Source organism: Candoia aspera, chromosome 2 (genome assembly GCF_035149785.1).
Source record: "Candoia aspera isolate rCanAsp1 chromosome 2, rCanAsp1.hap2, whole genome shotgun sequence".
NCBI lineage: Eukaryota > Metazoa > Chordata > Lepidosauria > Squamata > Boidae > Candoia > Candoia aspera.
In genome coordinates, this window is record NC_086154.1 from 235646130 (window position 1) to 235673926 (window position 27797).

At 37.5% G+C, this 27797-nt stretch overlaps 1 protein-coding gene across 2 annotated transcripts; it reads right to left on the reverse strand.

Annotated features, from left to right (window-relative positions):
* Positions 1 to 1462: 1462 nt before the first annotated feature.
* On the reverse strand, positions 1463 to 27587 carry MTX3 (metaxin 3). 2 transcript variants are annotated; one of them, XM_063295570.1, is made up of 9 exons: positions 27473 to 27587; positions 25894 to 25963; positions 25206 to 25282; positions 21195 to 21287; positions 18053 to 18235; positions 15791 to 15867; positions 14001 to 14158; positions 13643 to 13731; positions 1463 to 3764 (listed from the first exon to the last, which is right to left on the reverse strand). In XM_063295570.1, exons 1-9 carry the CDS (start codon positions 27551 to 27553, stop codon positions 3654 to 3656), a joined length of 939 nt encoding a protein of 312 aa, XP_063151640.1. In that variant the 5' UTR covers positions 27554 to 27587; the 3' UTR covers positions 1463 to 3653. The 2 variants fall into 2 exon arrangements, with proteins under 2 accessions (XP_063151640.1, XP_063151641.1); XM_063295571.1 differs by lacking the exon at positions 13643 to 13731 and having other exon boundaries at positions 3670 to 3764.
* Positions 27588 to 27797: the final 210 nt, after the last annotated feature.

Below are 27797 nucleotides of genomic sequence, written 5' to 3' on the forward strand. Positions count from 1 at the left end.
GGCAAGAAAGCAGTTGTAAAAACTGCAATTTATTTTCACAAATGTTCAGCATTTAGAGCCCAAAACCTGAACATAAAGATGGTTATAACATCTGTTAGGGTGGAATTCTAACTCTGTAAGAGTTAAGTACCACTGGAATCCATGGAATTTATTTTTGAGCAGATGTACAGGATTATCTTGCTAATGATATAACTAATCTTTGATTCCCCCAAAACTGATTTTAGGACTTAACTCTTCACTTATCTCTTCATTTATCAACCACTCAGTAGCAAGTAAGATATGTAAGAATTCTAATATAGAGTGAAAATTGGTTATAGAGCCAAAATTACATTACTGAATGTTGGTGTTATCAATCATGATTTTATAGTGATTCCAAAATACATCCTATAGAATTATCTCTAAGAATGAGAAAAAGGAAAAGGAAAGATACAGTAAATACATTGGTTCACATATCCTACTAAATTATAGTTGGTGTAATTATGATTTTGTAATAAGCTACAATTACTTGGGTTCATACCAAATGCTTTTGCCATGCAAACCACAATAGCTAGGTTCATATATCATCCAAGCGATAATGTTTGGGTTTGAGCTTGATTATTATGTGAACAATTGTATTTAAAAGACCAGAGAGAAAGCTCAGATAAACTGTGCAAAATGTAGTTGTAGCTGCTATCATCATCATCATCACCATCACCATCACACTACTAGACCATATTAGTCTATGAAGCAAAATGTACCAGTTTATTTGATTCTATGGCTTGCTTGCTTATTTATGGGAATAGAACAAAAAAAATGTTAAAACACAAAACATCCAACATAAAAACCTTATTCATAACAGAAATGAAAAATAACTGGATTTTGCTCAGATCCAGAGAATTCTAAAATCAATTGCTGTAGCACATCTGGCTACTTTTCTGGAAACTTCAGAATACTGATCATTTAATAAGAAATTCAGTGGCCTGTTTAGATCAACTAGTAGCATTTACTCCATCCTTTTTCCCGAGATGAAGAGTTTGCCACTATTTTGTAAACCTTAACCTGTTTGAATATAGCAGAGATGCATAACCTGGAGCCCCAGAGCCACATGCAACCAGAAAGACCTCAGGGATCTTCAAATGTTATATAAAGAAAACTTTATTAAATTCATTCTGATGAGTAATCATAGCAAATCTATTATTTTTAGCAGAAGAAACAAAATCAAATTTAGTGGAACGACTGGCATGTCACTCAAAGGGCCTTTCTATTTGTCTCAATATGGATTTTGGGATTTCTCATAGTCAACCTGATTGCTTTTGTCAAGTTGCATTATGAACGTTTTGGGGGGAAAAAGAAGTCCTACCTTGTTTGTAACACCCTGTCAAGAAAAGAAGTTAACAGTTTTCCTTTCAAAGGTATCTCTTGCAATTATAATTATCTGTGAGGCATCTGCAGAGTCAGACAACAAACGAAACACCTACAGAAGTAACATGAAACTTTAATTTTATTCTGGTTAGACATCCAAAAGTATTGTTATAAATACAAGATACATGAAGAGCTTGCTACATACTTTATTTTATAAAGTAATATTCTGTAAGTACATTTATATACACAATTTACAAACTTGTTGAAACAGCTATGTCTCTACATTCACTGAATACTCCAAGTAATTTAGAGAAAAGTATCAGGTATTATTGGCAAAATAAAGTCAAACAAAAAGGAAGCTGTTTACATATGAAAAGTACGGAATTAAGATACACACAAAAAATCAGTTGATTAAAGGAAGATGCCATTTTGGTTAAGTCCTTTTCCAAAAATATTCTGTTGACTGAAATTCAGAAATAAATTTTAGTGAGAATCAATGAAAGCCCTTGCCTAGACCACATCCCAATTTTGTGCAACCTTCCATATTCCATTCCATCAGTGTTTTATAGGTTTCCACACTAATGTGCCCTATTTTGTAGCACTAGCTAGGTTAGAAATAGGGGCCCAGGGAGCTACTTCAAGCAGGTACAAGAAGATTGACAATACATCCCTGCAAAATGTACCTTCAAAAGTCCATACTATTCAAAGATCTCAAGACTTAAATATTTCAATATCCTACCTCTTATACAACTTTATTCCTTCCTCTTGCAAACCAATCCCTAACCATCTGACTTTTAAACCATCCAGCTCATCCTACTAACAGTTGTCCAGCCTTGATTTGGAATATAAGAATTATTATATTAATTGTGGCAAAACTACTAAGCTGAAATGCTTCTCAGTGCCATTATAGACAGATGTTATAAAATGAGCCTGACTTAGAGGCTTTCCCTAAATGCTGAGCTCTGTCTCTATACTGAGAAGTTTTATGTGCACTGCTTCCGCATTTTATTTCTCTTCGGTGCTGTTTTTGTTATATTGTCATTTGTGCTTTAAACTTTTAGCACAAATAAGGTGCGTAAGCTGCTCAGAATCAGTTTGGATTAGAGTGGCATCTACGCCCTGTGAAATAAACAAACAAACAAACAAACAAACTGTAACAAAAAAGTGTCAGGGACAGAGCTCTATGAACAGCAGTTCTGACTGGTGCATTACCATTGTTAGTTCAAGTACTTGGGGAAGCCCATGCCCACCAGGAACTCTATGTGCATAGATCAACATACTGCACAAGCTCAATATCCTCTTTTAATTCATTAACTAAAGCATTCTAATCCAGGGAAAAGGCTAGGTCATTCAGGTTGGTGTCGATGAGCTGCATAAAAGCAAAAACTGAAGCACCTCGAGCACAAAGCAGGTTAAAAAGAAGTAATGCCAATTGTATGGACCCTAGACTTGCTATGGTTGAAGTTCCCTCACATTGGAAATGGGGTGTGAAGGACATTCTTTCCACTTTACCCTGCGTCACCCTGTTCCAGAGAACTGGAAACTACTGGAGAAGCATGAAAAGCAAGGGAGAGCAAAGTAGGAAAAAAAGGAGTCAGTAAAAATGGCTGCAATTTTGTATGTAATATGCTTTCAGGAAGCTGATCAGGCTTGTCCAGTCCAGTTCTTGATAAAACCAGATTTGAATAAACATTTAAATATGAAATGAAATGCCAATGGCAGTAAGACTAATTTTTAAAAATCTATATTCTTTTAAAAATAGCATACATTGCATATATTTACCATTGCTTGCACATGTTCCAAAATGGCAAATACCATTCACTATTGTTCTGTGGTATATGCTGATACTTTAATTTCAGTATTTGAGCTATTTTAGAAAACTACAAAAATTCTAAAAGTGGTGATCAAGTGCCTATTCCAATATACAACAAGCTGAGGCATAACATGATTGCAGTCAAAACTGAAAACCCAATCTAGCAGAAGAAGCTGATATGTTAGTCTATTCCAAAAAGGGGAATCCTAGCTTTTGGTCAAGACACATATTAACCTGAAAAGGCAAGCGTTATGCAGCATTAAAGGTGACAATACACAGTATATTTAACAATTACTCAGTGATCTTGCCTGGGTTAACTTAGGTGTAGTATTTTTAACATGACCATACAATGAATTGGTTAAATGGTTAAATGAATGGACCTGCACCCATGTCAACTTATCTTTTGTCACAGATTCATATACACATAGATTTAGTGCAAAAATTGATTATATATTCATTCTGAGAAACTGTTAATCTATAAATATGAAATTAAAAACTATCAGGGTGACAAGCGATTCAGTGAATCATTTCCTTCTTCAGCTGTAGAAAGTTTGACAGCTGTCAGCTTACGAGGAGGATGCTGAGGGCTCTTGCGAAGATTATCATCCATCTGCAAAAGCAACATAAAGGCCAGTTCAGATATCTGTATAAAATAACTTTAACATTATTTACTTTGTAAGGTTCAACTACTTATTTTACAAAGTAATTCCCAAGATATACTCAGTAGGGCAATTTTTCTGAGTTCAAGGACAACAGACCAGTTAATGAGTTCAGTGAATCACCTTATTAATGCCATGTATAATTTTGCAATTGGCAAGCATGTCATTTGTTTATCCATTAAAAGAAACAGAGATGTGGTCCTTTAAAGGTTACCCTGTCTATGTATGAGGTACTTTTTTATGAATTTCCCATCCAGCTCTCTATAATGCATCCCTCTTTTCACCACTGTTCTGATTTTGTGGGCATGATTCATTAAGCTAACCTGACTAAACACCATTTCAGTTACATTTAAGCTGTTTGTGGTAAACAAGCTTTCATGCTTGTATCTGATGCCTTGAGGCACCTAGCAAGATCATGACCCCTGTTATATATATGTATGTGTGTATATATACTTATTCATTCATCTGAAGGCATATCAGAAATAAAGCTGATGAAAGAGGTAAATTCCCAATAGGCTAGGATTAGCAGAAATATACAAGAAAATAATGTATATCAAACTGATAAATGACTGCAGATAATATTGCAGTCCTACTAATCTCTACTGAGAAGTAAGCCTTTTTGAAGTCTACTGGTATATGTGTATATGGCTTTGCATGTTAAATTTCTTGGGATAAGTGACAGAATTATTTCAAGTTATATCATTTTGTCTAACATTACTTGAAGTCACACCCAAAATCATAAATCAATGAAATCTCAACCTCTATAATGTGATGCGTGTCAATGATAATGACTTAATATCCAAAGTTTATTCCTGATATTTCTACTGAAAAGGGGAGAAGGGAGAGATTGTGACATGCTGACAGCATTATCTAGTTGGTCTCTCCCATTTTATGGTTTATTTCCCTTCCCAGAGAGGCAAGAAAGTGGGGCTCTGGTGATGATTTAGTGTTTAAATGAGAAATAAAACTAACAAAACAATAAAAGCTTCAAAAGCAAATAAATGAGTGCAAAATGAATTTGGGTAAACAACTGACTTCTAAGAAATCAAAGCAGCAGAAACGTAGATGATCTGATTTGCAAACTTCCAAACACCCATTTAATGAAGTAAACTTTTCTTATAGCTCTCAGTTTATTTACTGAAAAACTGAAGGCAGCTAAATAATGAAGATGACAATCAAAATACTTCAAAGAATTTTAATGATAATTTAGGGAATGGATAGTCCAGATTATATTTTAAATCATCCTTTCTTCAAGAGGATTCTACCTGACAGTCTAATTTAGACCGAGTGGTTAAACAGTAGTCTCAATTAATGATAAACTTTTACCAGCTGTTAACAAAATTAATGAGTTTAAATCTTTAATAGAGATTTTAATCCAGAACAGAAGATAAACTGTTAGAAAAGCAAGAAGAGGAGGAACAAGTAAGTGTAAATGGAACTTGGGAGCAGCAGAAAATATCCCTGAGCGAAAAAGAGGTTGAAAAATCATATGCAAAATGATTAGCCTCTTCTAAGCTGAGGCAAGTGTCTGATAAAGTTAATGATAATGGAAACCAAAGATACCACTGCTGCCTTCAATAAAAAGAGTGCTGTTGCAAATAGTGAAGAACATTGTCACTAAATGGAAATGTCATAGTAGAATAGCAATAGAATAGCAATGATTGATTATTAAATATTTATCTCAATTGATGCAGTCCCAAAGTTTATGTGATGAACTAGAAGTGATTTGGATGCCTCCCTGTAATGGATATAAGAGGATACAAAGAAACCTTGACTTACTGGACTTTGATGAAATGGACTTCATGTGCAGTGGGTCACATTTTCATTGTGATTCATGTGATTTGCATAATGAAGTCATGATGCAAATTACATTACCATGTACACATGATGTAAGCCAATTTATCATTTGCATAATGGCATCACACATCATAAAAGTATGCCAATAACATAATTTGCATCATTTTATGTCATCACATGAATGACAACATACTCTCCAATTTATCTGCACAAATTGCTTTTCTCCTCTCACAGGGAGTTAAGTGTAAAAACCATGCAGTTCCCAACTCAGTTATGAAAGCAGTTTATAAGTAGTTGGAAAAATGAGAGATAATACTCTCTTGACCACTCAGAGTTAATACTACATTTTCCCTGAGATCAAACAATGGAGAGCAAAAAGCACCACTAATAAAGTTAGAATATCTGCCAATAACAAAACAGGAAATGAGCTTGTTAAGTGTTCATTTAACTACAGAGGGAAATTAGACTCTATATAGACAGCAATTCTGAGCACTGCCCAATCATTTAAAAAGTTTGTTTCCTCCACTGATTCTGACAAACAGACGAATATCTACTGTTACATAAAGCAAACCAAGTTCTGCCTTCTGCCAGACAGGAAGCTACAAATCTTATGCCTAAAATCTTATGCTTAAAAAAAAATAGTGCCTGCAGAGAGAAACAAATACTCAAAAGTTGACTGCTCTATCTTAGTTGTCAACCTCCCTCCCCCATAAACCAAGCTATAGATAACTGCATCTAAATGAAAAGGTGGAAGGGTATTGACATCAAATGGATAGATAATTTAATTCTACCTTTGGTTATTCTTTTTGATTATCCCTCTCAACCTGTTCTAACAAGACTCTTTAGGGAAAATACATCACTTGATCTAGATAAATAACCAGAACGAAACTAAGGAGAAAGGATCTGTAGTGTGTCTCCCTCTATTAACACTTCAATTTAGATTATAATCTGACAACTTCTGTTAGGAGATCACTGCTTCTAACCATCTTGATTGATAGTTACTATATTTATGGAACATCCTTTATCTCATGGATTTACTTCTGATCTTTCTTTTATTCTTTACCTAAATTTGATGTTTCATTTCTGCAAGAAACCTGGGCACTGGGAAAGATGAGAACAGATAGTTGGCAGTCATATTTGAATCATTACCTCCCCTAATGAGACTCAGGGGTGGTTTATGGCTGTTAATTTCAAGTGGATGTTATTAAGACACCCTGTTATGCTCACCGAATGCCCACAATGCTGCTGAAGCTTAAATGCTTCATTAAAAACTCATTAATTTATATATGCATTCACAGATCAAACATTGTAGAGATATATATTGCTAATTTCCTAGTATTAAGTTATACCCTTCTGTGTATGTAATTTTATGGCAAAAAGGAAATTTAACTCTAGAAGCTAATCAACTGAGGCCAAGAGAAATAATTGTTCGTATAGGAAGGGTATTAGGAGGGGTATTGATAAACTTGAGGACGTCCAGAGGAGTGCAAGACAGTAAGGGGCCTGGAAAGAAAAACCTAGGAGGAATAATTATAGGATTTCTATATGTTTTGCCTGAAGAAGGCTGAAGGGAAACATGATAGCTATCTTCAAGTATCTGAAGGGCTTTCATGTAGAAGATGGTCAAAAATGTTCAGTAGTTTAGAAAGCAGGACAAGAAACAATGAATTTAAATTACAAGGAAGTAGATTTCAGGTGGACATCATCAAGGTGGAAAGAAAAAATTTCAGTTGACCTGATTGAGGGTTTTCTATCTAATCTGAGCTGCCCCTAGGTTTAGAGAGAGCTAAAGCCAAAATCTGTCAAAGAATCTTTGATAACATATGGCAGACAGATGGATGCTATAGCCAACTTTCAGCTGTGAGTTTCGAATTGAAACCTTTTATATCTACAAACTACTTATTCAACCTTGTTTGCCTAGCATACTATAGAGCCTTATTTTTGGCTCATTTCAACACCTTACCACCTTATCCCAGGAGTACTAGATGGGAGGTACAGTAGGACCCCATTCATTGAAAGATACCATCCTTGTGGTTTGAATGAATCTGAGACCTATTATTATTATTATTATTATTACTATATTTTGATCCCACCTTTTTAATTAAATATGTACAGGTGATCCTCAGGTTACTACCACTTGTTCAGTGACTATTCAAACTTGTGATGGCACTGAATGAGGAGGACTTACAATGGGTCCTTGGAATTCTGGCTGTCACAGCATCTCCGTGCTCACGCAATCATGATCTGGGTGTTTGGTGCCTGCTCACGAATACATTGCAACAAGCTGCAGTCATGTGATCATTATTTCCAATGTTCCCTGCTGGCTTCCCACAAGCAAGTCGGTGGGGAAGCTGGCAGGAAGTCGGAAGTGAGTTCCTTGCTTAACAATCTGTGCTGTCCTCACTTAACGACAGCAGCCTGAACTGCCAGAACAGCTGTTGTTAAGCAATGCAGTCACATGTCACGCTTTACAACCGCATCGCTTAATGTGGCAATTCCAGTCCCAATTGCTGTCATAACCTGAGGACCAGCTGTATAAGTCAAGGTGGTGAACATACCTAATACTCCTGCCTCCTATTTTCTCCACAACAACATCCCTGTGAGAAGAGTTGGACTGAGAGTGACCGGCCCGAAGTCACCCAGTTGGCTTTCATGCCTGAGGAACTCCTAGAACTCAGAGTTTTCAGGCCAGCACTTTTAACTACTATACCAAACTGGCTCTCTATTGCATGTATTTTTTCACTTCACTACACTATGCGCAATCAAACCTTCACCACCCCTTTACAAAAACACAATCTTTTATGAGGGAGAGGTGATCCATTTCCTATTCACAGATTGGAACTCTACCATCACCAATATGGTGGCTAAGTTTCTATTTTCAGTGATTTCCATAAGAAGGCATAAGTTGTCCTAATCTTAGAGTGATGGCATTATGAAGTGTTTTATTTTGTTGCATTTCTCTTTTATGTTTTATATTGTTTTATTATAATTTATTCAATTTCTCCTTCTTCTTGTTTTTAAGTCTTAATTTTTTAGGTTTTATATGATGGTTACATTGTCTTTGATATATCTGGTCATTGCTTCTGAGGTTTTTTTCCTTACCTTGGTCAGTGACTTTAGTCAAATAAATTTGGCTTCTCTGGAGTGAAGGGATACAGCCACGCTTTGATGAATTACTGCAGGTGAGCTTGGCCTTGTTAGGCCTCAAGCAGCCTGCCATAGACCCAGAGCCTGGGAAGCCAATGTTTAGTCACTATGTCATAAGCATGGCAGTTACTGCTGTTGATTCATGACCTGATTAGCTGGAAGTCTCCGTCTTTGATATAAAAAAAAATCCATTAAGCAGCTGAAAGGGGACAAAGCTTGTATATTAGCACAATAACTTTAATTTTTTGTATTAATACATTAATTACAGTAGTTGCCTGAAAAGAGATGGACCTTCATGCCCTAAAATTATCTGGGATATTTTTATTTTGAGCCATCTAGAGTCACTAGGTGATGGCTACACGTTGTTGTTTATTCGTTTAGTCGCTTCCGACTCTTCGTGACTTCATGGACCAGCCCACGCCAGAGCCTCCTGTCGGTCGTCAACAACCCCAGCTCCCCCAGGGACGAGTCCGTCACCTCTAGAATATCATCCATCCATCTTGCCCTTGGTCGGCCCCTCTTCCTTTTGCCTTCCACTCTCCCTAGCATCAGCACCTTCTCCAGGGTATCCTGTCTTCTCATTATGTGGCCAAAGTATTTCAGTTTTGCCTTTAATATCATTCCCTCAAGTGAGCAGTCTGGCTTTATTTCCTGGAGGATGGACTGGTTTGATCTTCTTGCAGTCCAAGGCACTCTCAGAATTTTCCTCCAACACCACAGTTCAAAAGCATCGATCTTCCTTCTTTCAGCCTTCCTTATGGTCCAGCTCTCGCAGCCATATGTTACTACGGGGAACACCATTGCTTGAACTATGTGGACCTTTGTTGTCAGTGTGATGTCTCTGCTCTTAACTATTTTATCGAGATTTGTCATTGCTCTTCTCCCAAGGATTAAGCGTCTTCTGATTTCCTGACTGCAGTCAGCATCTGCAGTAATCTTTGCACCTAGGAATACAAAGTCTTTCACTGCTTCTACATTTTCTCCCTCTATTTGCCAGTTATCAATCAAGCTGGTTGCCATAATCTTGGTTTTTTTGAGGTTTAGCTGCAAGCCAGCTTTTGCACTTTCTTCTTTCACCTTCATCATAAGGCTCCTCAGTTCCTCTTCACTTTCAGCCATCAAAGTGGTATCATCTGCATATCTGAGATTGTTAACTCCAGCCTTGGATTCCTCAAGCCCAGCTTGTCGCATGATGTGTTCTGCATACAAGTTGAATAGGTAGGGTGAGAGTATACAGCCCTGCCATACCCCTTTCCCAATCTTAAACCGGTCCGTGGTTCCGTGGTCTGTCCTTACTGTTGCTACTTGGTCGTTATACAGATTCCTCAGGAGGCAGACAAGATGACTTGGTATCCCCATACCGCTAAGAACTTGCCACAATTTGTTATGGTCCACACAGTCAAAGGCTTTAGAATAGTCAATAAAACAGTAATAGATGTTTTTCTGAAACTCCCTGGCTTTTTCCATTATCCAGCGGATATTGGCAATTTGGTCTCTAGTTCCTCTGCCTTTTCTAAACCCAGCTTGTACATCTGGCAATTCTCGCTCCATGAACTGCTGAAGTCTACCTTGCAGGATCTTGAGCATTACCTTACTGGCATGTGAAATGAGTGCCACTGTTCGATAGTTTGAACATTCTTTAGTGTTCCCCTTTTTTGGTATGGGGATATAAGTTGATTTTTTCCAATCTGATGGCCATTCTTGTGTTTTCCAAATTTGCTGGCATATAGCATGCATTACCTTGACAGCATCATCTTGCAAGATTTTGAACAGTTCAGCTGGGATGCCGTCGTCTCCTGCTGCCTTGTTATTAGCAATGCTTCTTAAGGCCCACTCAACCTCACTCTTCAGGATGTCTGGCTCTAGCTCACTGACCACACCGTCAAAGCTATCCCCGATATTGTTATCCTTCCTATACAGGTCTTCTGTATATTCTTGCCACCTTTTCTTGATCTCTTCTTCTTCTGTTAGGTCCTTGCCATCTTTGTTTTTGATCATACCCATTTTTGCCTGGAATTTACCTCCAATGTTTCTAATTTTCTGGAAGAGGTCTCTTGTCCTTCCTATTCTATTCTCTTCTTCCACTTCCGCGCATTGCTTGTTTAAAAATAATTCCTTATCTCTTCTGGCTAACCTCTGGAATTTTGCATTTATTTGGGCATATCTCCCCCTATCACTGTTGCCTTTTGCTTTCCTTCTTTCTTGGGCTACTTCTAGTGTCTCAGCAGACAGCCATTTTGCCTTCTTGTTTTTTTCTTTCTTTGGGATGTATTTTGTTGCCGCCTCCTGAACAATGCTGCGAGCTTCTGTCCAGAGTTCTTCCAGGACCGTATCTACTAAGTCCAGTCCCTTAAATCTATTCTTCACCTCCACTGCATATTCCTTAGGAATATTAGTGGGCTCATATCTAGCTGATCTGTGGGTCTTCCCTAATCTCTTTAGTCTGATCCTAAATTGTGCAAGAAGAAGTTCGTGATCTGAACTACAGTCAGCTCCAGGTCTTGTTTTTACCGACTGTATAGATGTCCGCCACCTTTGGCTGCAAAGGATGTAGTCAATCTGATTTCGGTGTTGTCCATCTGGGGAAGTCCATGTATAAAGCCGTCTCTTAGGTTGTTGGAAGAGAGTGTTTGTTATGCAGAGTGAGTTGTCTTGGCAAAATTCTATCAGCCTATGTCCTGCTTCGTTTTGTTCTCCCAGGCCATACTTACCTGTAATTCCAGGTGTCATCTGACTGCCCACCTTAGCATTCCAGTCTCCTGTGATGAAAATAACGTCTCTTTTAGGCGTGTTGTCCAGTAGGTGCTGCAGATCCTCATAGAACTGCTCTACTTCAGCTTCTTCAGCATTTGTGGTTGGGGCGTATATTTGGATCACTGTGATGTTAGATGGCTTGCCCTGAATTCGAATTGAGATCATTCTATCGTTTTTTGGATTGTATCCAAGCACTGCTTTAGCCACTTTACTATTAATTATGAAGGCTACTCCATTTCTTCTGTGGTCCTCTTGTCCACAGTAGTAGATCTGGTGGTCATTTGATGTGAAGTGGCCCATTCCAGTCCATTTCAGTTCACTGACGCCCAAAATATCTATCTTTAATCTTGACATCTCACCAATAACCACATCCAATTTGCCCTGGCTCATAGATCTTACATTTCAGGTTCCAATGGTGTGTTGATCCTTAGAACATCGGATTCGCCGTTCACCACCAGCACCGTCGGCCGCTAGCCGTCCTTTCGGCTTTGAGCTAGCTGCGTCATCACGTCTGGGGCTAGTTGAACTCATCCTCTGTTCCTCCCCAGTAGCATTTTGACCACCTTCCGACCTGGGGGTCTCATCTTCCGATGGTATACCGACATATCTCTGGTTGTACTGATCCATTTAGTTTTCACGGCAAGAATACTGGGGTGGGTTGCCATTACCTTCCCCAGGGATCGCATTTAGTCTGACCTCTCTGTCATGACCTTCCCGTCTTGGGTGGCCCTTCACGGTTTAGCTCATGGCATCATTGAGGTGCTCAAGCTCCAGCACCACGACAAGGTAACGATCCTTTGCTGAAGGATGGCTACATAAATGTGTATAAATAAATATATAAATCTGTACTGAAAGTGATATTGCTGAGGGTTGAAGACAGAGTTTGTGTACCCATGCTTAATTATTGATTAAAGTTAAATTTATCCTAGTTGAGCTGGTTCTTTTAGTATTTACTACTAATTTTTAGTTGAGTTGGATGAAGATTTCTTTAGGGAATCTGTTTTCATATATCTTTTGCCAGCATTCCTACTATATATAGTCTATGAAAAGGCTAACGAGACCTTCCTAGAACATCAAAATAGTTTAAATGTACCCAAATGTTTCAAACATTGAAGGCTGAATCACAGCCAGAAACCAACCTTCTGTATTTTTACAATTTTAACTATCCCCAAATACTGAAAAGCATTTTCCAGGGCATGTTCTAATGCCTGGCCATCTGCTTTGATGGATGTTAGATTCAGTAATATTCCTTTTAAACACATTTGTCCTTCTGGTTCTGGAACTGCTGAAATTGTTGGCTACATTTTCCCATATTGCATTTTTATAGAAATATACAGGACAATTTTATATCTCCCTGAATGTTCAGATGACTTTTTTCTTGTCCTTTATCAAATACACATAAGTTATTACTTGTTAGGTACTAGATTCTAAGTGTTAGTTAATAAAACCCACCCAAAGATTATAGTGGATCTGTCTACACCTGTAAGTGGCTTATATATTTTATATATATTCAAGAATTTTATGTTGGTATTATGTGGCTTGTCCGGGCTGTACCCATGTTATGTATTTACTTACTACAGAAGAAAATACAATCAACTCAAGTACTGCCTACTCCCTCATTTTTAAATCAAGCGCAAATGCTGAATTTTTAAACTTACATTATCTAATACTGAATACTATCAGTCACCTCATAACCTAAAGTATTGATAAACAATCATTTAGCATTCTGTTATCCAGGACAATGGCAGTTTCATGTATCTGTGCAACAGAACTGCCTCAATAAAGCAGAGAGAATGAGGTAAAGTTCCCATATTAAAAGAAAAAGCAACACAAAGATGATGCATGCAAACCATCCTTCTCTTGTTTCTTCACTCTCACGGCCTGCTTTTCTCATACACTTTTCTGCAGGGAAGGTCACTTGAGGCATCAGAGATTGATTAACATAAAAACAGCTGAAACCAGATGCTTTGGAAGCATCCTAGCATCTGGGATGGGTTCTGCTGTCCTCATTTGGGTGCCCCTTCCTAGTTCTGGTTCTGATTATCTTTCTAGCTGATTAAAGACAAAATTACTATCATCAGGGCTAATTTGATCCATATCTGTCAATTAGAAAATCAGAATGAACAAGAACCTTTTCAATCAAATTAGATTCCTTGTTCACGAGCTGTGTGAGTTTCTGGAGATTCGCATCAACTGTATCTTGACCCTCTGGAGAAGTGCCTAAACAGGCAAAACACACAGGAAGAGAAAGAAAGTTAGAAGCAACCAAAGGTCCTTTTACAAAACTTTTCAAGAATTTTCACAGGGAAAAAGTGGCACATACTGTATGCTAATTGAGTCCTAAGCCTTTACCATTTTAAAAGCTCTTAAAATTTGTAAGGGAGATTCCAAGTTTTCTGGTGAAGAATTTATTTCCAGTATAGACTTAGTGCAAATAAGAATTTGTGGATTTCAAAACACACATGTGTATTGACAGGTGTATCATTTACCTGAGAAGTTTCGTCTAAAGTAGCAACTCAGAATATCATCACAGAAGCGACATAAATTGGGAAGCTGCTTCAGATGCTCTTGTAACTGGACTTTATGGAATGGTACTTTATAAAGAGGAGCAAGAAAACCAAACACGAAGGCATCAAGTGTTGTGGGTCTAGATATAATAAATACATGACATTATTATCTCAAATACCTTTAAAAACTTTTAGAAATAGAAAAGTGAAATGTTATGTTTGAAAATTCTCACAGGTTGATTTCATAAAAACAACATGTTTAACTATAGAAATATATGGTGTCATTAATTCATGGCAGTTTAACAGTCTAGCAAGACTGTATTTTGTGATAACGATTACAGGTTATCTTCATCAAATGGACTTAAACCAATCAGTTACAACATTTAACTAAGCAGTTTGCAATTGGCTACAGGCTGCACATATAAAGCAGCAGTTGTTCTGAGGTGTAAAGACTGTTTACAGCAAGTAATATCAGCTGTCATAGTGTCAGATGGTCCTAATATAAAGGAATTGATAACTGAATAGCTCTAAGCCAGATTTTGATGAGTAGAATGTAACCTACATTTCATCAACAGGTCATCAAACTCAAGTCTGACCTTTATATAAAGCTAAACAGATGAAAGCTGCTTCAGTGTAAATCTTTACCATGCTGCTCCAGGAAACCTAGATCAGAAACCACACAACTTAGACAAGTTACATAAATCTCTACTAATATGGCAGCATCATTGATTCAGATATGCTAAATTGTTTTTCTGCACATCAATATAATTATGGAAAAGATGCTTGATGAAAGAAAACAGCATCTTGAATGCTATACAAAAATCAACATCATTTCAGCATGCAGTGCACTGAAAATGGAAACACACAGAGTGGTGAGGGCCTTCTGCAGAGCAGGTTCTAAGCAGATATACAGTGGGTTTTGTACTTGGGGTTTTATTTTTGTAAGCCGGCTGGAGTCATCATGAGTGAGATGGGCACCCATATAAATCTCTTTAATAAATAAATAATAAAATAAATATATCCTTAGAAAGAACTGGACAGTCACTGTCTGGATTTAATAATTTATTTATTTATTTATTATTCACATTTCTATCACCTCCCATCTCCCCCTAAAGCGTTCACCAATAGCAGCGTAAGAAAGTGCCCTAGCAGGAAAGCAGATTTATCATGCATAGGAATAGACTACTGCTATCTACAATTTAGTTCTAAAAAAATTCCACAAACTGGAGAGGGATCTAGAAATGTAATATTATTTTCAAATGGTAATCAATGAGTCCATTGCCTGCTTGAAAGAGGGAGGAAATGGCTAGATTAGGTGTAAGTAACCTGTTGATGATCAAAGGCCATACTTTATACATGGTGTGTAGGTGATTACGCATATGGATCCTGGTGATTAATTTGGCTTTTTAAAATCATTGTTAAGCCTCTTTTAGAGTTTATGCTGTAGCTTTCTTGCTTTTTTGACTCAAAATGGTGGAAAACTATGCCACTGATATTCAGTGTGCAAATATGTCATTTCATATAGAATCTGGAGGAAGCCAACCTCACCTATTCTTGACTAATAAAAAATAATTTTAAAAATAACTCATCATTTACTTTATGGTGATCACTAGTTGAACAAGAATTAATATTAAAAGCTGGCAAGTCAGGCAAATTCTTCCTAATGTACAAAGTAAAATAAAAACATATCTTTTAAACACAAAATTTAAATTTTAAATTTTAAAACAGCCTTAAAAAATGCCTTGCAAACAGTATAAACATTCTGTACTCACTTATTTCCAAAGAAAAATGGAGATGAACCCAGTCTATTTGACAGAAGATTCAGACATTCCTTTGCATCTCTGTAGATCTAAAATGGAAAAAAGCTCATCCACACAAGTTTTTCCAGATACTTATTTCAAATCAATGCAGTGTCTGCATAACAGGCAGTGAAGTATTAGTATTTACACTATCTATCCTATATCATAATGTTAAAGAATATACAGCTTGTTGAACTAAATATGTGCCATTACAGGCACTGGCATCTGCAGCCAAACAATGATGCCAAAATGACATGCACTTGATGATGTCACCACGCAAATGCCACCATCCTACTCTTTTGTCCCAATGTTTAACACAACTACGTAAGTTTCAACATTTGCATGGTAATGCCATCATCCACATGCTATCATTTGTTCCCTCATGCAACACTTACAGAATATCTTTATTAATCTTAAAACAGTTCTGGGAACTTGTCTCTCATTTGTGGAAACATGCAAAACACCACAGTTGTACTTACTCCATTATATACTATCTTATTTTCTATGTTTTTACAGGATTTTTCTCTTGCTGATTCATTTTATTACTATATTATTCCTACATACCAAGAGTAGGGAACCTGCATTTCATTTTGAGACAGGAAATAAATTAAAATTGGAGTCAATATCATAACATAGGCCTACCATAGTTTACAAAACTCAGAATCCTCCCAAAACTAATGGAAAAATAATAATAAACTTCATGTTGCATCTCTGTTCCATCTACTATGTTCCTTGAGCTCCCCAAAAATGTTGTGCAACTCTCAGCCACCAAAAAGTTGCTCATCCTTGATAACCTAGTTTATCTACCATAATTTCCAAGGAACCCCTGGATTTTGTAATGTTTCAGTTGATACAAAACGCAGCAAAATAGATATCTTGAATGTATTTTTCCACCTGAACAAGTTGTCAAATGTATTAGCAGATTTCAAAGCACTGGTGCTAAAATTAGAGTGCCATTTTATGAACCTGCCAATTTTGACTAAACAACCAAGTTCTTCAGAAGAAATTATACTGAAAATCATTAAGCATAGATCAGCTATGCCTTATTAGTAAGAGACTCTGCACATATCCTACTGCAGGGGAAGCGCTGGGGCACATACCACTCATTTTGCCCAGTAAGCCGCAACATGTAGTCAGTGATGCAGTAGTATCACCAGAGTGGGTAGGGCCAAAGCACTCGTTTTGTTCTTTTCAGGATGTTCTGGGGTGAAATTGCCCATATCGCCTCTTAAACCCTTCCATCCACCAAAATAATTTTAAAAAAAAACCAAAATATTGCTCTGGGGCCCATAGATGTACTGGGGTTTGTGTCTGGCTCATGGACTGCCCATCCCTGCACTATTGCTTTGTGTATTGTGTTGGTGGGCTGTAGTGGTTAAAATTTTTTAAAAAGGCATAGAACAGAAAAACAAAACCCCACAGATAACTTAAGTCAGGCCATCTCTTACTTAAAGAGACACTCTAATTCATATTAGCTTCCAATACATGGAGCGTATCAGAGGATATTCTGCTCAGAGGTCTCACGAAAGCAGTAGGAATGATAGCAACACAGATAAAACAAGTCTGTGAAGTGGTTTTACAACTGTGGACACTTATTTAGCACTATTTTTGTGGTGAGAATTCTCTCATACTGATGCTGAACAGGTTGCAAAGAATGTTATATAGAAACTCTGGAAAAATTTCCTGTATGGCAAACAATTATTCTCACTTGTTTTAATTTCTATTTTGAAAAAAGCCTGTGCAGTGCTTTGGATTTGATTCCAAAATAATGCTTTGGAGTAGACAGAGGTATAAACAGAGCACATGTCTGCAACTCCTTAAAGCAATTGCATTTTTTTCTTCATTTGTATAGCACTACACTTGATTAATCTTTTTCTAATGTTAATAACAAACTACTGGGGAAAGTGCTGGGGGGGAGATTAAAAAAAACCTGTTTTAGAAGGCAAATGGGCTTATCTTCCTATATAGCTCTGCCAAAAATCAAGGTGCCCTCCCACAAAATTAGGCCCCTCCCTCCTCAGAACAATATACTGTATGTGGACACAAGAAAAGGCTGTATATTCTGTCCTGATAGAAAGGTAAATATTCTATAAATAATGTCAAACAAAACAAGACACCACTACATGCTGAAGATTAAGCATCTACCACTACATAAAGGAGAAAAATAAACAACATTTCATTTATCATGCAGTTCTGGTACATCTGCATCAGTTTTAATTGACTAAGAAAATTTACCTGAACTTCTACTTCAGTGATGCTATAGAGTGGAGGCCCTCCCTTTGTCAGCAAGATCCTATTAAGAGCTTCCCTGGACATCTTTCTAGGCAGGTACCAACTCAAGGGAAATGGAATCCTTGAAGCAAACCATGGTTTTGTCACATTATAGTAATTATCAGCTTCAATCCAAAAAGTATACAGCTGTACCATGAAGACAAAGAATGTTAATATTCAAGAATGAAGGCACTTTATATAAAGAACCACAACATTATTTTAATTTTAGAAACTAAACACAGCCTCCACTGCTGAAGCTTTTATCTCTAGACTCAAAATCTAACCATTTATAAATACATACAATTCAGTAGATTAGTAAAATTGAGCACACTGATTATAATTACATGGTTAGAAATATCATTTTTCTTCCTCTAAGGGCATATTCTTCCTGAAATATCATTTGTGTAATTAGGTAGTAAAAGTAGTAAGTTTGAAAAACATACATGGTAACAATAGTTGAGCATATATCACACCAACACATGAATTGTTTTGATCATGGTTGCTGAACAAGCCATAGCAGTTTGGGTTCAATCAGAATAAGCCATAATGGCAGGGTTCATGAATCATGCTAACCAAAATAAAAATAAAAAGCATTATGGTTTAGTATGATGTATGAATGCAGCTTTGAAATTCCAAAGAACCTTGTAATTAGCTAAATGATTGTGACATCACAGGACTCATTTTTACAAACTGCAGACAGAAACCCACACAATGAAAATGTCAAGGACATTAGTAGTTGTTCTTGCTTTATGCCATTTCACAGACAATATAAAATCCACTTATTTTGAAAACAATGTAACTAATGAACTACTGCTTATTGCTGTTGCGTGATTAATTGTTTTTCTACATTTGCAGTTCTATGTTTTGTATGAAAGCATATACAATTTTAATAAAATAAATGATAGCACCCTTTCCACCTTCTAGTTTTCCTTTTGAAAGATTTTTAATCAAATCCACAGTCTGAAGTAGCACAGTCCAGACTTAGGTTAAGCCATTGTTTTAAGAAGGCCATACAAATGTAGCTTACAAAGCTGATTGAGCTTCTATTTCAGTTGACTAAATTAAATCTCGTTTTCAATTATAAATGTTGATTTTAACCAGACAATTTGTTAAGTATCAATCAAAGCGATTGGTAATCACATAACACATGGACAGACTTAACCATACTTTCAACTGATAAACTGTGAGCATCCTAAACCAAGCCAAATCCAAAAATGCTAGAGAATTCCTGGAAGCTTGGCACTCAGACAAAGCAGCCATCGACAGATACATAGAGGTAAACAACATTTACAAAAATGTTGCTTACAAAAATGTTGCTTACAAAAGAGACAATAGAAAAGCCAAAAGACCAGAACACCACCTCGCCAGCAATCAACACCCACATATGCAAAGATTAACACCAGGATTAACACCAGAGGAATAATCAAACAGCACAATATACCCTAATCAATGAACTATTAACTCAGTCAATCAACCAAGCAGCAAACAACATCCCAATCAAGGAACTCCCAAGGAGAGAACAACACCTCCACCAACACAAGCTGGACAGTATATAAACAGAGAGCAAGGCCCACTCCCGGTTCACACTGAAGATGCTGCCTAGCCTGGCAATGAAACGTCGGCAAGAAAACAACAAGGCTCAGAGAGTACCAAGGACTCCACAATTTGTTAAGTATTTCATAGTGAATACACACAAATACCAATGCTATATTAAGCCCCATTACTTTCAGTGATAGAAAAGAGGTGGTTGCTAAATTTGTGTTAATCATATCAAGCTGTGGGATGTGCTTAGAAAAACTGGGATCCCAGAATATCTTATTCTCCTAATGTGAAACCTATATAAAGGTCAAGAAGCCACAGTACAGACAAAATATGGCGAAACAGACTGGCTCCAAATTGGCAAAGGAGTGAGACAAGGATGTATCCTCTTATTTATTCAACCTATATGCTGAATATATATTAAGGGAAGCTAGATTGGAAGAGATAAGCATAGTTTTAAAATTGGAGGAAAAAACATCAATAACCTGCACTATAGTGATGACAGTACTCTTGATAGCTAAAAATGAAAAGGATCTGCAAACTCTAATATTAAAGGTTAAAGAGTACAGTGAAAAATAAATTTAAAACTAAAATTAAATATAAACAAGACCAAACTAATGACAGCAGCTTCAACAACCAGCCTTAGACTTGACAACGAATATACTGAAGTGATAGACAGCTTCTGCTTTTTAGGATCAACCATCCATAGTAAAGGAACAAGTAGTCAAGAAATACACTGCAGATTAGCATTTTGTAGAGCAACTAAGGCGGCCTTGGAAAAGATGTTCAGATAACACAATGTGTCTATACCTACAAAGAATGGATCTGTACCATTCTATGGAAGCAAAAGTTGGACTTTGAAGAAGCAGGATAGGGACAGTATCGACAATTTTGAACTCTGGTATCAGAGAATACTCCTGAGAATACCATGGACAGCCAAGAAAACAAACAAATTATTATTATTATTATTATTAAAATTTCTATCACCACCCATCTCTCCCATCTTTTAGTGCCATAGTGCAAATCTATCCAACTTCTGACACAACTGCAGGTCCCTTGTGTTGCTCCAGGTATCACGCTTCCAATGAAGCATCCAATGAAATCATCCAATGAAATCCAATGAAATCATCCAATGAAACACAGTTTCCTTTAGGCTGAGTCTGACCACAAGCACCACCCTTATGGATGTATTTACACCAACACAAAAGTCAGGAAGTGATTAAAATAACTCTCTCAAGCTCATTTGGAAATGAATAGTAGAATGGTGACAGAAGAGGCTTACTAGGAACCAAAGGGGGGAGATGTGCCTGCATCACCTGGAACATCCAATAGAACTACTGCTAATCACCTGATTTCACTTCCAATATCAAGGATAGTGAAACGTAACCACCTTGCTGGGTCACAGTAAGAGGGAAAACTTTACTTTAACATTGATACACCTATGTACAATTTAAGTCTGTCAGTCACACTTGTGGACCAGGGACAAGATGAAGGCAATAATGCGGGGACAGGAGAGGAAATGACTCAACTGTGTTAAGTACAAGCTGAGAGACTATCAGTCTCTTACCATAGCAGGATGTAGTTTTTCTTCAAGCAGTGCAACATATGCCAGTGTGTCAGCTCCTTCCTTTGAAGACAATTCATAATCAGCATTATACTTCTGCCAATAAAAAGGTAGCAAAGAGTCATATGAAACTTCCTAAAAAGAAACTAGATGTAACAATTGAAGTTAGTTATACGTTTTGTATTTCACTAAACACATGGAATAGTAAATAAAAATAGCATTTCTATCTTTATTTTTCCTTGAAATTGATAAGTCTTTCAAAATATAATGATATAATGATACAAGCTTGAAATGCCTGTTTGAAATGTTCTGAACGTGGAACATTCTGTTTTCAGTTTTTGCTTTGAGACTGAAACCAATGGGGCTTTTTGTGCATTCTGATGTCTACAACTGGTTTGTGTTTGTCATTTTTAAAAACTTATTTAAGCAAAGGAGACCTGGAGAATGCATTAGCCTATAAAACAACAGGCAAAGGTTTCATCACTATTGCTACTGGATAGAGCTAGCTGAGGGGAGAGGTGGTAGTGGTGTGAGGGAGAATCAGTTAAACATGAATTGCTGTCTGCTGGTAGGTAAATTAACTGCTGTTTTTAACTTTTTTGCTTTGAGGAAGTTAAACTACAGTACATGGGTTGCAATATAATGCTGTTGTTTCTATGGGCTCTGTATGTGTTTTATTTTTCAGGCAGGTTTTTTTTGTTTATTCGTTTAGTCGCTTCTGACTCTTCATGACTTCATGGACCAGCCAGAGCTTCCTGTTGGTCGTCACCACCCCAGCTCCCCCAGGGACAAGTCCGTCACCTCTAGAATATCATCCATCCATCTTGCCCTTGGTCGGCCCCTCTTCCTTTTGCCTTCCACTCTCCCTAGCATTATCATCTTCTCCAGGGTGTCCTGTCTTCTCATTATGTGGTCAAAGTATTTCAGTTTTGCCTTTAATATCATTTCCTCAAGTGAGCAGTCTGGCTTTATTTCCTGGAGTAGGGACTAGTTTGATCTTCTTGCAGTCCAAGGCACTCTCAGAATTTTCCTCCAGCACCACAGTTCAAAAGCATCTATCTTCCTACCAAACTGCATACTGTGCATATGCATTCTAGATTATGTTGCTATGCTGCTCTCCTTTCAAACTATTAAATACAAAACCAATGTTGCATTGTCTGTTTGTTGAATTATAAAGGCAGGTTGTCAGGCCCAAGCAACTAACAGAACCACCTATTCTCATTCAGTCCTTCCTATTTCTTAAAACATCAGTGAGGCATTTTCAGCAAGTCTCGTTATGGATACAGTTGACATCAAGAATCAATTCAGTTCTCTCTGGTGGTGGACTCCATATTATGAAATAAATTGTTAACAGGACTGAAACAAGCTCTCTTCAAACTACAGTTAAGGAAACAGCTCAAACTATATCTTCTCAACTGTTTTAATGACATTATTTTAATTTTCATATTTTGTATCAATTAATTGCTTGCTTTTTTTCAAAATGGATGCTAATTTTGTTTTTACTGTTTTACCTACAGATTGCCCAGAATTCTTAATGGCACTGGTTTGATACACATTTTCTCAACCAATAATAAATATAAAATGTTCCCTCTGTGCCCCTATATTATCAGGAAGCCTCAAGGTCATAAGCAGAAAAGCATATTTTTGCTGTTGTATTATTTGTGAACTATGCTGAAATGACTCTATTCTTTTTATTCTTTGCTGGCTCAGTTCTAGGACTGTCTAGGTAGCCTGCAAAAGGTATGTATAAGTGTTGCTTACATTGATTCAATGGGAATCTCAAAAATATATTTTACAAAATTATCCTCTTGGCTGACCTTTCTGAAGGTTGGGTAGTACATAACAGCATGAACTACTACTTATACGGGTCCATAACAAGAAAAGGGAAGAAAGTGGCTCCTTTCTAGTTTCTATTGTTTTATGATGGATCATTCAAAACATTCAAAACTGTATTCCATCAGAAAGTTCTGATGAAATTGTGGATTTAGGAGACACAATTGAGCTCTCCAGTGAATATGCATACCAAGATCCAGTTTCAGAGTAGCTCCCCATGGGAGCAAAATATAGTTCTCTCTGCTGACCCGATGCTATAGTACAAATCAAGCTGCAGCCAATCCTAACTGCTTCACCATCCAGGAATTTTACTTTAAGCAGAAGCCTGTGATTTGAACGAGAAAACTTGCTTTCCCCTGGCTCTTTTGTATGCTAGTTTCTGTTAGCAGAAGAGTTAAACAAAAAAGAGGAGGAGGAATTCCAAGTGCCAATAAAACATGGTTTTTATTTGGCTTGAGAAGTTTCAGAAAATGTGTTCTTTTTCAAGGGCACTTCTGGAATGTCCATGAATTGACTCTGTCAATTTGTTCATGGACATTCCAGAAGTGCCCTTGAAAAAGAACACATTTTCTGAAACATCCTGAGCCAAATAAAATTTCTTTTTTACTGGCACCTGGGATTCCTCCCCCTCTTTTTTGTTTACTTTACTGCCTGCCTTCTCTTTAATGGTTTGGAATTCTAAAAAACCTGATGTAACAGCAACCAGGAAAGGGGGAAGGCATATCTCAGTATTAGAACATTGGCTTTACATGCTGAAGGTCTTATGTATCTCCAGGAGCATAAGAAAAAACTTCTGCCTGAAAATCTGTTGGTCAGTGTCCATAATACTTGCATAAATTTGACTCAGTGATAAGGCAGTTTTCTAGGTTTCTAATTTCTGCTTGACTCTTTTAGAGACTGATTATCTAGCCTGATTCTATTCACTCATATATGCTAGAAGGTAAGACTACAATTTTAGACTTTAAATAGTATTCAACCTTTCTTTCCACGTGGACATTTCAGGCTGTTAGGCACAACAAAATGTTTGCACATATGCTGTTTCTATTACATTCTATTATATCTTGGGGCTGTGAAGCAATTGTGATTCAAAGAGATGAAGTTGATTTAGAGCATGCATGGGCATGCAGATCATTCCTATCAGCATTTCTTAAACACATATTTTGGGGCATCATGACAGAGCCCAGGAAAAGATGCAGCTTCTTTGATGAGTTACCGACAGGTGTGATATACATGCATATGTACACTTCAAATCACCTCTTCCCCTTCAAATCTGGATTACTGCACAATCTTGTATCATACAGTGTTAGTCAATAATGTAGAGGAAGAATAAAATCAAGAAATGTAATTTTCCCCTTCCTTAACCTTTTTTTTCTTTGTGTTTCTGAGACTGTAAGCCTGATAATAGGGACTCTTTTGTTTTCATTGATCTTTTATAAGCCACCCTTTTTAGTTGAAAATTAGATTTAAAATGCTTTGAATAAACCTGCCAATTTGCTTGGAAGCAAGAATGTTTATTTCAGCATATGTCAATTTGCAGTCACTTCATGAAATAGTGTTATACATTACTGCCACTAACTAACGGATGTGATATAATTGGAGAATCTTCAGTTCCAAAAATTCCAATTCTCTATTAGACCCTTAATAGAGCTATTGTTTGTAGTAGTCCAAACTTCATATAACTAAGTCAGAAAAAGTATGAATAGTTTACTACTGATACTGTCCATTTAATGTAGAAGATTAAATGAAATGGAACCAGTTTCCCTAGTATTCCTGTGACAATAACTATATACTAACAAATATAAAATGAGCCTCGTGGTGCAGAGTGGTAGGTGGCAGTATTGCAGCCAAAACTCTCCCCACGACCCAAGTTCAATCCCAGCAGAAGCTGGATTCTCTCTTGGGTAGCCGGCTCAGGTCAACTCAGCCTTCCATCCTTCCGAGGTCGGTAAAATGAGCACCAGCTTGCTGGGGAAGGTGGTGACTGGGGAAGGCAATGGCAAACCACCCCGCTATAGTCTGCCAAGAAAACGCTGCGAAAGCGGTGTCTCTCCAAAGGGTCAGACATGACTCAGTGCTTGCACAGGGGACCTTTCACCTTTCATAACAAATATAAAACAAGCCAAGAGTATAGCCTCCTTAATCTTTAAACATACTGAAATAAGTAATACTATGAAAACCCACCTGTTTTCTTAAAAAGTTTAATATTTTTGCTGGCTGAGAAATAACAGTGTCATCTGATATCAATAATGGTATACTCCCTAAAAAAGATTAAGTCAGACAAGATCATATAAACAAAAGAACTGTATTAATGGTTAACTTAACAAACCCTAAAGTTTGATTGTGTCAGATACTGATGGGTTCAGTATCTAGAGTCTGGGCTACATCACATTGTTATCTCACCTTATTTGACATTTAGTGTTTATATCCAATTCATGCTTTTGTAATAATACTTATATTTTGTAGTTGTGATATTGTATCAATGTACCAGATGAGTCTGGATAGGTCTTGATTCTGTTGCTAAATAGATATAATAACTCTAAATGTTGACAACTACTACCTTACCATAATTCCTCACATTTGATTCATACATAGCCTTGCATAGTGCAATTACATTTTAAACAACAGAACTGCATCAAAGCAATTTGTTCAATATTTTGCTGCACTTGCCTTGAAACATGGTGCTGGTAAAAACAGATTTTCCTTTGATTCCATCCTCTGTTTGCTTTGTATAACAAATTACAAGCCTGGGCTATAAGCCAAGTCAAATCACGTTCTTATTTAGACAGTTCTAAGTATACTGTATATATAATCATTACTTAAAATGTCATGTAAAAAGCTAATATACACTTTTAAAATACTAAAGCAATACCTCTTGGTGCTTTCCATACATTATCTATTATGCTGACTTTCAATGGTGCACCTGAAAACCTGGCATAAGTCTGTAATAAAAGTTAAAAAAAACACAATTCAATAAAATACCCTTCCGAATTTTTTAAAATGTGAAAATAACTAGTCAGCTTGGAAAAACAGCAGCTACTTATTCCTCAAGGTTCATGGTACCTGCTTGCATTATGCTGTTGCCATAGTAAGCATCAAGGCTGCAATAATTAATAGGAAATTATCCATTAATTCTGTGGATTTTCATGAGATATCAATTGGCCACCAGAAGAGAGCTAGGTTAAAAGAGCTGTTTTTAAAATACATTGACCAACATTTAGCAAGGCAAATCCAATTCACACTTCATGAGATTGTAAATACACACATATGGAAATGGAAAATATCCATTTGTAATTTTTCCACAGTATAAGGCTAGTTTATCTTCAGACAAACCATATAGCAGTCACAAATGCTGACACTCACTTTTTCAAGTCATTATTTCAGCATTCTAAAGCCTCAGAATCAGTCCTGAAAGAAGTCCAGACTTCTAAATGAAATTACAACTTTCCCCAATCCAATGCCTTTAAGTATATTACATTTGCAAGTCTTATCAATCTCAGTAAGATTGCTCACAGTGCTAGAGGATATTAGGATTTGTAGTACAAGCATTTGAAGGGCGCAAGTTTGGGAAAGGCAGTTTTAGTCAGTAACATTATTTCCTGTGGAGCTTCTGTGATGTGCACAGAAGCATATCTTATTTCAGAGACCAGACAGGTAACTTTTTCAGTTCGGCCCCATGTGTATGTTTTTACAATATTATACACACACACACACACGCACATACAATGTACTTCAGACACATAAATTCTTGTGACCATCACAGAATTAGCGTCTAAGGGAAAAAGCCATGCTGGTCCCTGAAGAAACAAAAGTGCAAATTCCAGGGTACCATCATCCCATTTAAAAAAGGAAACAATAGAACAAAATAGTCCAGAAATTAGGTCGGAGGAAATTTGCAGCCTGAAGATGGAAAGCACAGATCTAATTATTTATTCAGTAAATAGATGCTGCAGGTATCAGGTTACCCCAGCTTTCCCAACATCATGCTTTCCAAATGAGTTGGATTATAGCATCCATCATCACTGTCAAGCACCGTTGTTGGATTAAATTAAGCCCGGCATTAAAAGCAATTCCTAATTATTCAGTCTGGGAGATATTACATCACGTCCCTGAGATGCACAAAGCTACAGACCCCGAAAGGTTACGCCGCAATACTTAATCGGTTTTTATTTTCCTCCAGAACTGATGCCCCACTTATGCGACTCGTTTCAAACTTTCCGGGGAAGCCAGCCCAACAACGGGCGTGGAAACGCTGAAGTTCCGTTTCCCCAGTTCCACTCCAGGGACGGCGACCGTGCCTGTTGGGCCGGTTCTTACACCGGGCACACAGCGGGGAGAGCCGTGCATCGCTCCGCTCCCGTAGCACGTAGCCTTCTGGCAGCAGCTCCTCGTTTCCCCTCCCCATAAGTCTCTTGGCTATCGCTCGTGCGACCAGGCCAGTCTCCCGTTACCATGACAACGAGGCTCTCGGCGTGCACCGACGGCAACCCCCAGTCGCCGCCCCAGCAACTTAGCTTCATTGAAGACGCCATGTTGACACCATTCACCTTTGCCCTCGCGAAGCCCCACCCCCCGAGTTGACCTCGCCTCCCCGTAGGCTGGGCGCTGAAGGCTATCGCTCGCGCCTACCACCGTCGGTCTCGTGGACGAGTGAAGCGCGTGTCCGTGTCAAGAGCGCGCGCGCGGCCTCTCTGACAGGCATGCTAGAAAAGCAGGCGCCTTCCCCACGCTGAAGCTTCTCGTTAAGTTCTGGGGTGCGAAAGATGGGCTGCCACA